We start from the raw sequence: 16,149 nt of genomic DNA, 5'->3' as shown, positions 1-16,149 counted from the left end.
GAGTTCGAGACCAGCCTGGCCAACATGGTGAAACCCCATATCTACTAAAAATACAAAACTTAGCCAGGTGTGGTGTTGGGTGCCAATGACACCAGCTACTCGGGAGGCTGAGGTGGGAAAATCTCTTGAACCCAGGAGGCAGCGGTTGCAGTGAGCCGAGATCGTGCCACTGCACTCCAGCCTGGGCGACAGAGCAGATTCTGTAAAAAAAAAAAAGAAAAGAAAAAGAAAGAAACACATTAAAGATACTCATTCACTTCTGTTGACACCCTAGTGGCCACACTAAGCTATAAGGGAGGCTGTGAAATGGAATCTTGATTCTGGGCAGCTGGGTTCCAGCTAAAAGTCCAGAGTTCTGTTCGTAAGCATGAGAGGGACACCCGACAGGAAGAGAGAAGTAGAAGCGTGTTTGCAGCTTTGCAGGCACTATGGCCCGACCCTGTGGGGAAATGGAGACTCTTCCCAAGCTGACCAGCTGCTGCTCCTATTACAAGGGGGATGTAGTAATTGGAGAGAGGGTGGAATTCATGGGGGCTTTTGGTTCTTTGTGGAGTTGTGGGGATGGGACGTGAGGTTTTCCCCTAACACTTGGGCACAGTGTGTGTGGCTGTGATAAGTGCTCGGATGATAGTAGACTGGAATTCCTGCTGGGACCCCAGGACAGATCAGAAGTGGTAAACATGCCTTAAACATCCAGGGAGCGAAATCGTTCCACATTGGTTTGTGCTTTCCTTCCTTGGGTCTAACTCCCCATGGAGGAAAGTTCCTACGATACCACCTCTGAGGGGACAGCTTGTCCCAAGTCGCACGTTCCTTCCCTTCTCATCTGGGCACCTGGAGCCCTTGAGCCTTAGTCTTCTAACGCCCATACCCACCTGCCTGTTGTCCACACGGCCCGCTATCCCTCCCCAGCACATGGCAGTGATAGAGGTGGGAGGTTGGCATTTTACCCTCAAGGCTCTCCAGGATGGCAGACATGCCTGTGCTTCTGTTCTTAGACTCTCCAGGCTCAAATCAAAAGACTGGAAATGAACAAGGTGAATAAGAGCACGATGGAGGAGGAGCTGAGAGAGGTGAGTGAGCAGAGGTTCCTCTGCCTTCCCTGCTCCCCTTCCCAGGGAAACGGCGCCATCCAGGCAAAGCCTGCCAGAGAGTCTTCCAGAATTTCCCTCTCCCTTTGTTCATATTGAAAACAGGAGTTGGCTGGGCACAGTGGCTCATGCCTGTAATCCCAGCACTTTGGGAGGCCAAGGCAGGTGGATCACCTGAGGTCAGGAGTTCAAGACCAGCCTGGCCAACATGATGAAACTCCATCTCTAGTAAAAATACAAAAAGTAGCCAGGCGTGGTGGCAGGTAACTGTGATCTCAGCTACTTGGGAGGCTGAGACAAGAGAATCGCTTGAACCTGGGAGGCAGAGGTTGCAGTGAACCAAGATCATGCCATTGCACTACAGCCTGGGCAACAAGAGCAAAAACTCTGTCTCAAAAAAAAAAAAAAAAAAAGAAAAGGAAAACAGGAGTCACATCAACTCCCATTTTCAGCAATTGAGGATTATTAACTCTCTTGTTATGTGAACTTGAAAATCACACATCAGCTGTGCACAGGGTGGCTCCTTTCTGTAATCCCAGCACTTTGGGAGATGATAGGATCACTTGAGGCCAAGAGTTTGAGAACAGCCTAGGAAACAGCAAGATCACATCTCTACAAAAAAATTAAAAAATTAGCTGGGCATGATGGAGCATACCTGTAGTCCCAGACACTCAGGAGGCGGAGGTGGAAGGACCCCTTGAGCCCAGGAGGTGGAGGCTGCAGTGAGCCGTGATTGTGCCACTGCAATCCAGGCTGGGCAACCTTTAGCAAGATCCTGTCTCAAAAAAACACATGATAATAATAAAATCATACATCAACTTCCCTGTTATAGGAAAACCTTGGCTTTGGTCTCGAGATCGTGTTTGAATCCACATAGACCCCAGGGTTGCATTTAAGCCAAGGCTAAAAGTCCAGAGTCCCAAACTAGAAGCATCAGACCCAAGGGGTGTGATGTCTCCCAGCTTTGCCTTCCTCCATCCCGGCAGCCACGCCTCCCTGAGCTCCCTGTCTCCCTAGAAAGCCGACAGGAGTGCCCTGGCAGGCAAGGCAAGCCGAGTTGACCTGGAGACTGTGGCCTTGGAGCTGAACGAGATGATTCAGGGCATGCTCTTCAAGGTCACGATCCATGAGGACAGCTGGAAGAAGGCTGTGGAGGAGCTCAGCAAGGACGTGAACACCAAGGTGAGTGCCCCCATGTTGATTTTTCACTTTATTCCTAACAAATTAACCCAGAATTTAGCAACTGCAAACAACAAACGTTTTCAGTTTAGGAAGATCAAGAATTTGGGAGTGACCCAGCAGCTTAGCTGGGTGGCTCAGGGTTTCCCATGAAATTGCAGTCAAGATGTCATCCAGTGCTGGTCTCATCTGAAGGCTCGAATGAGGCTGGATGAGCCAATTCAAAGAAAAATTATCTCACGTGGCTGTTGGTAACACTCTTCAGTTCCTCATCCCATGGACTCTGCCTTTGGGCCACTTGAGTGTCCTCATGACATGGCAGCTGACATCTCCCAGAGCAAATGATCCAAGAGGGGAAGGAAGAAGCAGCAATGTCTTTTTTTTTTTTTTTTTCATACAGGGCCTCACTCTGGACACCTGGCCCATACATAGTCAATAAGTGAATTGATCCCCATTTCACTGAGGAGAACACTGAGCCTCAGAGAGGTTATTATACTTCCCTCAGGAAACGCTGCTGCTCATGGTGGAGCTTGAGACTCAAACCCAGAGCTGCCTGATTCTAAACCAAATTTAACCTCTTTGGGCCAGTCCAGCCACCTCAGTTGCAAGAAACATGTAGCACTGTCGTTGGACCAACTGTTCCAGTCTACTATGAGGAAGGGGTATGACTCCTCTAGACATTTCCCCGGGGTCTGACACATCACTGGCAGTCAGTAAATGATGAATGAATAAATGAATGACTGTCACGTCCCTCAGAGACTCTCCTCCTCCACCCCACATCTCTGCACTTACCCAGCCAGGAGAGTGGCATAGTTAGCCTCCAGGGCGGTCGCCAACCATACCTCTTGGTATCCACACAGTTGTGTAGCCCCCTCCCATGTTGAATGGGACCAACTTGTGTAACCAACAGGATATTAGAGGGATGATGGAGGGTGACTGCCTTCCATCATAAAAGACATTGCAGCCAGGTGTGGTGGCTCACTCCTGTAATCCCAGTACTTTGGGAGGCCAAAGCAGGCAGATCGCTTGAGCCCAGGAGTTCAAGACCAGCCTGGGCAACATGGTGAAACTCTGTCCCCCCCCCCCCCAAAAAAAAAAGCCAGGTGCGGTGGCACATACCTGCAGTTCCAACTACTCAGGAGGCTGAGGTGAGAGAATACCTGAGCCTGGGAGGTTGAGACTGCAGTGAACCAAAATTGTGCCACAGCACTCCAGCCTGGGCAGCAGGAGCACCCTGGCAGGCACTCAGAGTGAGACCCTATCTCAAAAAAAAAAATAAAATAAAATAAAAGGGCTCAGAACAACCAAAAGCAACACATGAAGAGATTTTACTTGTTTCCTGGTTTAATTGAACCACATCTACAAATGGGCTGGAGTTGACATCCAACTCAGGAATTGTTGCTAATTGTATTAAACATGATAATAGTGTTGTGGTTATATAATAAAATGTTATCACACTCAAATATTTATTAGTGAAATGTCACCATTTCTGTAACTTAAAAAAAATACTCCATCGGCTAGGCGCAGTGGCTCACGCCTGTAATCCCAGCAATTTGAGAGGCTGAGGCGGGCAGATCATGAGGTCAGAAGATTGAGACCATCCTGACCAACACGGTGAAACCCTGTCTCTACTAAAAAATACAAGAAAAATTAGCGAGGCCTGGTGGCGGGCGCCTGTAGTCCCAGCTACTCAGGAGGCTGAGGCAGGAGAATGGCCTGAACCCGGGAGGCAGAGCTTGTAGTAAGCCAAGATCACGCCACTGCACTCCAACCTGGGCGACAGAGTGAGACTCTGTCTCAAAAAAATACTCCCTCAGGTGGCACAGTGGCTCACACCTGTAATCCCAGCACTTTGGGAGGTTGAGATGGGAGGATTTGAGCCCAGGGGTTTGAGACCAATCCTGGCAACATAGCGAGACTCCATCTCTACTTAAAAAAACTATTTTTGGCCAGGCGCGGTGGCTCACACCTGTAATCCCAGCACTTTGAGAGGCAGAGGTGGGTGGATCACTTGAGATGAGGAGTTCCAGACCAGCCTGGCCAACATGGTGAAACACTGTCTCTACTAAAAATACAAAACTAGCTGGATGCGGTAGTGGGGGCCTGTAATCCCAGCTACTCGGGAGACTGAGGCAAGGAGAATCGCTTGAACCCGGGAGGTGGAGGTTGCAGTGAACCGAGATCGCACCATTGCACTCCAGCCTGGGCAACAGAAGTGAAACTCCGTCTCAAAAATAAATAAATAAATAATATAAAATAAAAGTAAATAGATAAGGCCAGGTGCGGTGGCTCACATCTGTAATCCCAGCACTTTTGGAGGCTGAGGCGGGCAGATCATGAAGTCAGGAGTTTGAGACCAGCCTGGCCAATATGGTGAAACCCCGTCTCTACTAAAAATACAAAAATTAGGCCAGGCATGGTGGCTCACGTTTGTAATCCCAGGACTTTGGGAGCCTGAGGTGGGCGGATCACCTGAGGTCAGGAGTTTGAGACCAGCCTGGCTAACATGGTGAAACCCCATTTCTACTAAAAGTAAAAAAAAAAAAAAAAAAATTAGCCAGGTGTGGGGGCACGCGCCTGTAATCCCAGCTACTTGGGAGGCTGAGGCAGGAGAATTGCTTGAACCTTGTAGGCGGAGGTTGCAGTGAGCTGAGATCACACCATTGTACTCCAGCCTGAGCAACAAGAGCGAAACTCCCTCTCAAAAAAAAAGCCAGGTGGGAGGCTGAGGCAGAAGAATTGCTTGAACCCGGGAGGTGGAGGTTGCTGTGAGCAGAGATCACACCACTGCACTCCAGCCTGGGCAACAGAGTGAGATTCTGTCTCAAAAATAAATAAATAAAATTAAAAATAAATAAATAAATACTATTGATTATGATGGTCACACAAGTCTGTAAATATACTAAACGCCATAAACCTGCCCACTTTACATACAGACCCTCAATAAACATGTGTTGAGTGTGTGAATATCAGATGCAGTGGGACCATTGCGAGAAAGGCTTCTCAGACCACCCAGCCTCCAGTTGAGCTTGGTTTGATTTGGCCTTTTGGAGACAGTAGCTGATGGTGTTTTTTGCTTCGGCTGCTAGGAAGCTCACCTTGCAGCTGCCCTCTACCAATAGCATCTAGTAGGGGTTGAGCCTCATCGAAGCTGTGTCATTTTCCCTTTCCCGGAGTCCCTCACTATTTTAGTTGAATTTTGTTACACCCTGTAACTTCCCAGGTTGCTGCAACCCTCTTCTGGAAGGAGGCAGGGTGTGAATTCGTTGACTATTCTTTCTTGTCTTCACCTTGGCTTTTGGCAGTTAGTCCACAGTGATCTGGATCCCTTGAAGAAAGAAATGGAAGAGATCTGGAAAATCATCCGGAAGCTGCTGATTGAGGGCTTAAGATTGGATCCTGACAGTGCTGCCGGCTTTAGGAGGTGAGTGCCCGCTCGAGCCCCTCCTGGTTGGGGTCCTGCTGCCCAGGCTGTGGGGGACACACCCTGGAAGCTCTGGGAGGAAAGATTCCAGACCTGTGGATGAGAGGGGCTTGGCTGTGGCTGAGAGCACTGAGGAGGAGGGAAGCTGTGGCCTGAGCTGGCAGAGGTGATCCAGCCCTATTCCCACCAATGGGGAAACCAAGGCTCAGAGAGGGAAGGGGACCTGGGCAGATCCAGGACCCCAACCCCCACCCAGACAGTGCCCCAGGCAGAGGGACCCAATATTTATGGGGCTCCTGTCCTCAGACCGCCCCTCACACAGCTTTAAAGACCATCCCTTGTGTTTGAGGCGGCAGAGAAACCACAAGAGTGGTTGGAGACTACAGGGCCTGTGGGGCTGAGCTGGGCCGGGCACTGGCAGGAGGGGTGCAGCCCTGGGGCCCTGGCTGGCTGCAGCCTCCCACACATGGCCTGGGCCCAGCAGGGGCAGTGGCTGATGACCATGTGCCTTTCAGGAAGCTGTTCGAGCGTGTGAAGTGCATCTCCTGTGACCGGCCCGTGGAGATGATGACTGGCCCGTGAGTACCACCGCCCAGGGTGCCCCGGCCCTAAGGGCTTGTGGGGCCCATGGAGGTCATCTCCATGCACTTCCATGTGCACTGTTCCATGCATGCTGTGTGTCTACACATCCATATACAGCGTTCTCCAGCCATCAAGTCCATACACGTCCACATGCAGCATTCTCTATGCACCAGGTATCTACACATCCACATACACTGTTCTGTACCATCAAGTCCATACACATCCATGTACACTGTTCTATATGTGCCATGTGTATCCACATTCATATACAGGGTTCCCCAGCCTTCAAGATACACATGTCCACATACACTGTTCTACAGCCATCAAAAATATTCAAATATGCGGCCTTGTATGATGGCGGCTGCCTGTAGTCCCAGCTACTCAGGAGGCTGAGATGGGAGGATGGCTTGAGCCCAGGAGTTCGAGGCTGTAGTGAGTTAGGATTGTGCCACTGCTCTCCAGCCTGGGTGGCAGTGAGACCTCATATCAAAAAAAAAAAGGCCATGTTGCCAAGGGTGGTCTCAAACTCCTGACCTCAAGTGATCCGCCCACCTCAGCTTCCCAAAGTGCTGGGATCATAGGTGTATGCCACCGCGCCCAGCCTGGTTTTTACTTTTAGAAATAGAACAGTTGTTTTTTGTGTCTTACTGTGATGATCAGAGCTCCTGAGATGCCTCTCGGTGGGGGCCCTTCTACTTCTATGCTGTGGAGACTTCTGGCATTCGAGGGTGGTGACCTGAGTCCGCACCTCCTTCCTCCTGCTGGGAAGGCTTCCTGAAGGGGTGGGAGCCGAGCCCTCTGCTGGCCTAGCATGCCTCTCACAGCCCCTGCTGCGCCCTTGTCCTCCAACAGACAGCTGATCACCATCCGCAAAGCCCACCTGCTGTCCCGGCTACGGCCAGCCAGCGCCAACAGCTACGAGTACTTGCAGCGACAACAGATGAGGTGAGCAGGGTGGGCGCCCTGCATGGAGGCCGCCACGCATGGAGGCCGCTACGCATGGAGGTTGCTCTGGAGCCTGGGAACCCTGTTCCTGCAGAGACACGTCCTCCAGGCCCAGGGACCTAAGATTGTCCTGGACATGGCCAGCCCTTCACATGACAGGCACTCCGAGAGGTGGCTGGGGCGGCAGACAGGCCCACGAGATGATGGCGGAGGGAGGAGCTGACATATTTACTGCACATCTGTTGTGGGCCAAGAAATGTTAGAGTGTTTCTTATTTAAATCTCACAACCCCCTGTGAGCTAGGGTTCCTATGCCCATGTCCCTATTTCTTGGTGGAGGGAATCGGTGATGATGGGGACCCTCAGGGAGCCGCTGCTGTGCCCAGCAGGCACTGTGCCAAGCCCTGGGGCTCACCTGGCCTTGTTGAGTCCTCACAACTGCCTTCTAAGATGTATCCTGTTACCATCTCATGTCATAGTTGAAGAAACTGAGGCTCAGAGAACTGCAATGACCTGCCCAAGGTCACTGCTAGCAAGTCCAGGGCTGATGTCCAAACCCTCAGGTTTCCACCGCACCCAGCTGGCTCCCTGGGTCCTAGCCGCACCCCTCAACTTCCTGACATCCCACAGCTCTAGGGATCTCCCCAGCCTCCAACCCTGCTGTGGGGACGTCTGGCCAGGTGGGGGAAGAACCGGTGAATAGTCACCACAGCCATGGGAAGGGGAGGGACGTGGGGGCCTCTGCTGACTCTGCCACCCTCCCTCCCTGGCTCCTTGAGATCAAGACATTAGAAGGACACGCTCTTCAGGCCAGGGGTCCAAAGGGAAATGGCTAGGTCTGGGGAAATGCAGGTCTCAATTTGATTCCTCCGCCCCAGTGTGTGTGTCTGTATCCATCCGCCAGGCCCCAGGCCTGCCTGGCCGTTCCAGCTAAATGCAAGCTGAAAGAAATGCTGGTCTTCCCTCGATGCTGGCCAGGCCCTTGGGGCCCGTCCTGGGCTCTGGCGTGCAGGGTCTCCAGGTCGCTGCTAACCCACTGCCCTGCCGCAGGGAACAGCAGCGGCTGCAGCTCCAGGACCTCGGTATCCAGGAGGATTGTCAGCAGGACTGGGGTGATGGCCCCCAAAACGCCACCAGCCTCAAGTGCAAGTCCTGCAACCTGTCGACGCTCTATCCCTACGGGGATCCCCACGTGATCAACTATGACAACGTGAGTCTGGCCGGGGCCTCCTTCTCAGAGGGTGGACGTCAGCACACCCCAATCCCAGGTGTGGGACCAGGCCCCGAGCAGGGGGCGACCCCAGCAGAGGCTGCACTCTGTCTCCTGGGCTTCAGCAGGTACCAAAGTTCGGGGGCAGATCGGGTCGGGGGCTCCCTAACCTAGGACCTGGGCCATCCAACAGGCCGAGGTGGACATCCTGGGCGTGGATGGGATCCTGTACAGAGGCCGCATGAATAGCCAGAGCGGGGCTCAGCCCTCGGCCATCGCAAAGGAGCTGGCAGGTGAGGGGCGTGGGGCTCCCTGGGGCATCCTTGCCTGGGGCCCTGGTTCTGCTGGGCAGGGCGAGAGGATGCAGGTGGGGCCGAGAGCCAGCACTATCCCTGACCGGGGAGTCCTCACACAGTCAGTCACAAAAATTGGGTCACAGCAGGCCCCCAGGAGACTCGGTCTTTGTAATGGGGGAGGGAGACCACGGGAGCAAGGATCTGCTGCTCCTGAGATCAACAGCTGACCAGAGAGAGGGCCGTGGCCACAGGACCATGGCCTGTGACGAAGGATGATGGGCTAGGAAAGGTGCTGGGCTGGTGCCAAGGGACGCCAGTCCACGGAGGAGGGAGTGGACAGCTGCCCTGAAGCCCTTGAAGAGGGACTAGGACGTAGCTGGATGAAGGGGTCAGGTGAGAGGAGAGTGGTCGTGTGGCAGGAACCGTGGGTGCAAAGGCCCTGTGGTGGGTGGAAGCCAGTCATAGGCAGGAGCTCAGGACGCTGAGTCTCCCTGAAGGGCGGAGACTGGGGTGGGGCAGTGGGGTGACAAGGAGGAGACTTGGGCCAGACCCCAGAGGCTATGTGTTAATATCACAGGCAAGGGTTGGGCCAGGGGGAGACCAGACTTGTGCACATCTGGAATCAGTCGACGTGGTTGCTGCAGTGCTGAGGCCCGGCTCTGGCCGGTTCCTGCTGGGACTCCAAGACTCTGGAGTCCATCACTGGGTTCGAAGGACAAAAAGAGGAGCCTTCTCTGCACACCCCTTGAATGCTCTTCCCCTTTGGGGGTGGGGAGTTCTACATTTTGCCGCTGGGTGGGAGCCACACACCGCCCCATGAGGAGCGGTCCCAGAGCCACAAGATAGCCGGGGCCTGAACTCCACACACAGAAATTCTGGGTTTTTTGTTGTTGTTGTTGTTGTTTGTTTGTTGGTTTTTGAGGCGGAGTCTCGCTCTGTCGCCCAGGCTGGAGTGCAGTGGTGCGATCTCGGTTCACTGCGACCTCCACCTCCCAGGTTCAAGCGATTCTCCTGCCTCAGCCTCCCGAGTAGCTGGGATTACAGGCGACTGCCACCAGGCCCAGCTAGTGTTTCTATTTTTAGTAGAGAAGGGGTTTTGCCGTGTTTGGCCTCAAGTGATCCACCTGCCTTGGCCTCTCAAAGTGCGAGGATTGCAGGCATGAGCCTCTGCGCCTGGCCAACCGGCAGAAATTCTTTCTTGCCAACACTGTGCCTCCATTCACTCGAAGACCAGACATGGAAGAAGGGAAGGGGGACTGTTTCGTCAATGTGCTGGGCAAAGGAGGAGGCACCCTGCATTCATCTCCTGGGGCTGCCAAGACAAATTACCACAAGCAGGGTGGCTTAAAACAGCTGAAGTTCCTTGTTTCCCTGGCCCATGTAGCACGCCGTCCCATTGGCCGGGCATGGTGGCTCACACCTGTAATCCCAGCACTTTAGGAGACCAAGGCAGGCAGATCACAAAGTCAGGAGTTCGAGACCAGCCTGAACAACATGGTGAAACCTCATCTCTACTGAAAATACAAAAATTAGCCGGCCATGGTAGCACACGCCATTAATCCCAGCTACTCAGGAGGCTGGGGCGGGAGAATCACTTGAACCCAGGAGGTGGAGGCTGCAGTGAACCAAGATCGCGCCACTGCACTCTAGCCTGGACAACAGAACGAGACTTCATCTCAAAAAAAAAAAAACAGCTGAAGTTCCAGCCCGGGCAACAACAAATTAGCTGGGCATGGTGGCGTGCGCCTGTAGTCCCAGCTTCTCTGGAGGCTGAGGTAGGAGGATCACTTGAGCCTGGGAATTTGAGGCTGCAGTGAGTCATGATCTCACCACTGCACTCCAGCCTGGGCGACAGAGCCAGACCCTGTCTCAAACAAACAAACAACAACAAAAAAACCAGAACAGAACAAAACCAAACAAAAACAACAACAAAAACAAAATACAGCCAAAGTTGGTCCTCCCGCTGTCCTGGAGGGTGGAAATCCTAAATCAAGGACTCAGCAGGGCTGCACTCCCTCCAAAGGCTTAGGGAGGGTCCCTCCCTGCCTCTTCAGCTTCTGGGGTCGCTGGCACTCCCTGGCACTCATCTGTCCCCATGTGAGCTTCTCTTCTGTGTGTCCTCTCCTGTGTCCCCCATAAGGACATTTGTCTTTGGATTTGTGCCCGACCTAACCCAGGATGATCTCATCTCAATATCCTTAACCTAATTATACCTGCAAAGACCCTTTCTCCAAATAAGGTCACATTCACAGCTTCTAGAGATGTATCTTTTTGGGGAGCACCATTCAACACACACTGTTTCCAGGCGGGCCAGACACCGTCTCAAACCCTGCATTTCTCCTGGGCAGGATGTGGCTTCTCCTCGAGAGGACTGGCCGTTCCAGCCCCTGCCCCCTGCCTGGTATCTGCTAGGAGGGCTCAGGCTGGGCGTCAGGGATCACCAGGCAGGATCACAACAGTGGCTAATATTTAATATTTAATGAGCCCCGACTTCGTGCCAGGCCCTGCCCCACCTCCTTCACCCTCCAACAACCTGCCAAGGAATTTCACAAATGACCAGCTGAGTGAGGGCTGCTTGCCGGGGGGCCAGGGCAGATGGAGTCCACATCTGATGCACCCAGTCCTGTCCCCACTCATTCACTGGCCTCCCCAAGGGCTGTCATCTAGAGGGAGGGGCTTTCCCCCTTGGCTCATGCATTCCCAAGACCCACACAGCAAGCCAGGACTTCAGTCATGATGGCGTCAACTGCTTTATCTTTTTTTTTTTTGAGATGGAGTTTCGCTCTTGTTGCCAAGGCTGGAGTGCAGTGGGGCAATCTCAGCTCACTGCCATCTCAACCTCCTAGGCTCAAGAAATCCTCCCTCTTCAGAAGCCTCCCAGGTGACTGGAACTACAGGCGTGTGCCACCACGCCTGGATAATTTTTGTATTTTTAGTAGAGCCAGGGTTTTGCCATGTTGGCCAGGCTGGTCTCGAACGTCTGGCCTCAAGTGACCCACCTGTCTCGGCCTCCCAAAGTGCTGGGATTACAGGTGTGAGCCACTTCGCCCAGCCTCATGTAACTTATTGACTACTATATATTACATTGAAATTGTGATGGATTTATAGCATCTTAAAGCTGAAAAGTGGTTAAGTCAAACCATCGTAAATCAGGGACCTTCTGTATTAGAAATCAGTTGGAAACCTGTCTGTGGCCAGATCTTGATCAGTTTGCTGGTGTCACTCATTTATTTCCCCAAAAGAACCCTCTAACTCAAAACAGACTCAAAGCCAGGTACAGTGGCTCACACCTGTAATCCCAGCACTTTGGGAAGCTGAAGCCGGAGAATCACTTGAGCCCAGAAGTTCGAGACCAACCTGGGCAACACGGTGAAACCCTACCTTTACAAAAAATACAAAAATTAGCGAGGCATAGTGAGGCACCCTGTAGTCCCAGCTACTTGGGGGGCTGAGGCGGGAGGATCACTTGAGCCCAAGAGGTTCCAGCTGCAGTGAGCCATGATTGCGCCACTGTGCTGCAGCCTGGGCAAAAGAATGAGACTTGGTCTCAGACTAACAAGAAAGAAAAAAGAAAAGAAATGTCCAGAATAGAAAAATCTATAGACAGAAGGAAAATTGGTGATTTCCAGGGGCTGGGGTTTGGGGTGGGGAAAGGGAGAGTCACTGCTTAATGGGGACAGGGCCCCTTTTGGGGTAATGGGAAAGTTTCAGAACAAGGTAGTGGTGGTGGTGTGCAATGCTGTGTGTGTCCTAAATGCCTCTGAATTGTGCACTTTAAACTGGTTAATTTTACATTATGTGGATTTTACTTCGAATAATGAAAAAAAAAACAAAAAACAAAGGTGAAGGACAGGAAGATGGGGGCATTTAGGTGCTCTGGCCCCCAGCAGGACAGCTAAACCATAAATAGCCCTGCCAGCATTTCACCTGTGTCTTACTGTGCTGCAATCACGTCGCACTCCTCTCTGGCCTAGAGTTACTTTCAAAGAGCCTTCTTTTCTATCTTAGCCTTGAGACACTCTCCACTCAAGAAGGCAAGGAAGGCTGGGAGCAATGGTTCACGCCTGTAATTTCACCACTTTGGGAGGTCAAGGTGGGAGGATAGCTTGAGCCCAGGAGTTCAAGACTAGCCTGGGCAACAAAGCGAGACCTCCTCCCTAAGAAACATTTAAAAAATTAACTGGGAGTGGTGGCGCACACCTGTAGTCCCAGCTACTGGGGAGGCTGAGGTAGGAGGATTGCTTGAGCCCAGGAGTTCAAGGCTGCATGTGCTCCAGCCTGGGTGACAGAGTGGAGACCCTGCCTCAAGAAAAAAAAAAAAAAAAAAAGAAGGCAAGGAGGGAGGAACATTGATTATCCCATAAAGGAATGGACCAGGGAGCCTGGGAAATGGGGTTGGTCCCACCAGAGGGAGAAGCCTGGCCAGTGCTGGGATCGGCCTGACACAGGCCCAGGGGTGGATGCCACCCACACCTGTCTCTTTTCTTTTCTGCTAAGCTGCGAAGCCTCCGTGTCCCCCGTCACAAAGCCTGTATGACCGTGTGCACTCCAGTGCCCTATTTGGCGCCATCTGCCCCCGTGAGTACCTGGTTCCCAGCCCCGGCACAGCTGTGATTCTGGAAGGGTCTCCAGTCCCTCCTCGGCTCATCCCACCCCCCACACCCTGCCTGGGCACTCCTGTCCACCTCCTCCATCTCCTGCCTGCTTTTCCTGCCCATGGCACTTCAGAGATGATTCCTGGCCCTGGTGCCGTCCCCGTTGCCCAGGCCAGGCATCTGTCCCCAGCATCCACCCAGCTGCAGGGGTGGGGACAAGGGAACTGAGGTTGGAAGGAACTGAGCTCCTCTGGTTTGAATCACCATGTAGCAGGCATCTGAGGGTACTTTAGATTTTTCAAAGGCAGTTTCTCCCTTATCTCATCCGAACCTCATCCCAACTCCTGTGAGGTAGGCACTGTTTGCCCATTTCACAGAGGAGGGAGCGGAAGCTCGGTCACCTTGAGCTGTGGCCCAAGATCACAGAGCTAGTGAACTGGGAGCTGAGCCCCGATCCGTGGACTCCAAGCTCCATGTTCTCTCCCGGGGGCTCTGCTCCATTTAAGCAAACATTCCTGGTGTCATTTATCTTGGGTCACCCACCCAGGACATTTAGGGTGCCCAAGGCCCAGGCGAGGTATGGCGCCCAGCCGGCCATGGCCTGTACAGCGCTTCTAGTCCTGGGCTTCTCTTCTCTATAGTGGGGATGGCCCTGTCAGGATAGTATCTCCCAGAAGGTTCTTGGCACACATCTGGGGTTTCTCCTGCCCCTCCCAGCCCTGTGCCCCCGCTCCAGTGCCCGCTCAGCTGCCTCAGGCCCTCATGCGACGATGCCAGCTCAACCACCTTCCCTGCCACCTCTGCCGCTGCTGCCACCGCTGATTCCACCCCTAAGGGACCCCCAGCAGGCCCCAGGGTCCACCAGGCTCTCAAGAGCTCTGCACATTGCATCCCCAGTCAGCAGGAAGCCCCCCGAGGAGCCTGCCAACCCGTGAGCCCCACCCCACTGCGCCCCCCATCGCCAAGTCCCCTCCACATCCGAGGCTGAGACCCATGCACCCCCCCACCCCCACCAAGTCCCCTCCACGTCCGAGGCTGAGACCCATGCGCTCTCCCCACTGCACCAGGTCCCCTCCACGTCCCCGGCTGAGACCCCAAGTCCCCTCCACGTCCGAGGCTGAGACCCATGTGCCCTCCCCACTGTACCAGGTCCCCTTCACGTCCCCGGCTGAGACCCCGGGCCCTGAGCCTGGCCCAGAAAGGGTGCTGGGGCCCTGGATAGAGGGGAAGGGTCTGTGTAGGGGACCCCCATGTTGACCCAGTGGCTGTTTTATCCTGCGCGTATAAATACAAACAGCACAGTGCACGTTCTCATTCTACATTGTCATATAAACACAACTTTCTAGAGTGAATTTTCCAACAAGCCAATTTAATTCCTTGATCTATTTTCAATACAACATCAAGTGGTTTTAAAAACACTTTTCCAGCCGGGAGCGGTGGCTCACGCCTGTAATCTCAACACTTTGGGAGGCCAAGGTGGGTGGATCACCTGAGGTCAGGAGTTTGAGACCAGCCTGGCCAACATGGTGAAACCTCATCTCTATTAAAAATACAAAAATTACCTGGGCATGGTGGTGGGCGCCTGTAATTTCAGCCACTTTGGAGGCTGAGACAGGAGAATCACTTGAATCCAGGAGGTGGAGGTTTCAGTGAGCCGAGATGGCGCCATTGCATTCCAGCCTGGGCAACAAAGAGCGAAACTCCGTCTCAAAAAAAAAAAAAACAGCAAAACAATTTTCCTTTTTATTTGCTGAAATGATTTCATTAGAATCACTTCCAATTACAGTTCCTGCCACTGTGCATTTCATTTGGGGGCCATTATTTCCAAGACCAATTTCCCCACGGGAACCAGACTGGGCTGTGTGCATCCTTTTTATTTCATGTTATTTCTACCAGTAACTAGTTATTAATTTTTTTAAAACAAAATCTGATTGTTTATATTTGCCTCTTGGCTGATCCATGAGGAGGCTGGTGCGGCGCCCGTGGGATATTCTGGGATGGCCATCCCATCCAGGGCTAGGTGCCACTTGCCTGTTTCAAGTCTTTCTGGTTCCCGTGCTCACCACCGACGCGTTTGGTGGAAAAAGAGCCAACTGTGAGGTCACACCGTCTTGCTGCAGCAATTCAGGGATTGGCCTTGGCACGCAGAGCAGAGGGCTCCCCCAGGCCCCCCTCCCCACAATGCTTCTGGCCTCATTTCTTCCCCTTCTCACAGTTTGCCTGTCTCTCCCTTCAACTTCCTCCCTTTCAATCCTACTCCCTCTTCCCTTTCTTGCCCCTAATGCTGTCTCATTTTGCTCTCTCCTTCTGTACTATTGATGGTTCTATCCCATCTCAGAGACTAAAACAATGTCCCTGTGCAGGGGTGAAGCCTGACCCGCCACCATAGTCCCCAGTGTCCACTGGATCCCTGGGGTGGCGCTGGGGAGCTGAGGGGCTGGTGGGGAGCTGCCAGGAGGGAGCTGGAGGGGGGCTCCCCTTTCACTCTCCTTTGGCTGCCTAGTGGGGGACTTGGGGCTCCAGGCTCTCCCTGGCCCCGGTGGCCATCGGAGTCTGGGGACCCTGCATGCCTACACTATTCCTATTGTCCTCAAGGTCCCTGGCCCAGCTCACTGTGACCCATGCCCCCCACCCTGACTGCTCTTTTCTTTCTCCAAAGACTGTGTCCAAATGAGGCCAAGCCCCTCTTGACCCGGGTGACACCTGTCCAAGCTGCCTTGGGGGTGCTGTCTGGTGTAGCCCCGGCCCCCACCCCAACCCCCATACCACAGATGAGTATTTTAGGCAACTTCTGCCGAGAACAAAATCTTCCACTTTTCAGATCGTGG

General features: G+C 53.2%; 1 protein-coding gene across 3 annotated transcripts in view; it reads left to right on the top strand.

The window, feature by feature from the left end:
- The window catches only part of CUNH16orf96 (chromosome unknown C16orf96 homolog), a 43,956-nt gene extending 29,288 nt beyond the window's left edge, over nucleotides 1-14,668 (top strand). For all 3 annotated transcript variants that reach the window (XM_058434124.1, XM_032144913.2, XM_058434125.1), the window contains 9 exons: nucleotides 999-1,073; nucleotides 2,109-2,273; nucleotides 5,576-5,694; nucleotides 6,210-6,272; nucleotides 7,129-7,221; nucleotides 8,271-8,430; nucleotides 8,624-8,723; nucleotides 13,224-13,304; nucleotides 14,039-14,668. In XM_058434124.1, the coding sequence (XP_058290107.1) occupies nucleotides 999-1,073; nucleotides 2,109-2,273; nucleotides 5,576-5,694; nucleotides 6,210-6,272; nucleotides 7,129-7,221; nucleotides 8,271-8,430; nucleotides 8,624-8,723; nucleotides 13,224-13,304; nucleotides 14,039-14,256 (1,074 nt within the window). In that variant the 3' untranslated portion in view covers nucleotides 14,257-14,668. The remainder of the gene's footprint in view (nucleotides 1-998; nucleotides 1,074-2,108; nucleotides 2,274-5,575; nucleotides 5,695-6,209; nucleotides 6,273-7,128; nucleotides 7,222-8,270; nucleotides 8,431-8,623; nucleotides 8,724-13,223; nucleotides 13,305-14,038) is intronic.
- The last annotated feature ends 1,481 nt before the right edge of the window (nucleotides 14,669-16,149 follow it).

This window comes from Hylobates moloch, unplaced genomic scaffold (genome assembly GCF_009828535.3).
Source record: "Hylobates moloch isolate HMO894 unplaced genomic scaffold, HMol_V3 SCAFFOLD_23, whole genome shotgun sequence".
Lineage (NCBI taxonomy): Eukaryota > Metazoa > Chordata > Mammalia > Primates > Hylobatidae > Hylobates > Hylobates moloch.
The sequence above is the reverse complement of the archived record's forward strand: the minus strand, read 5'-3'. Positions and strand labels throughout refer to the sequence as shown.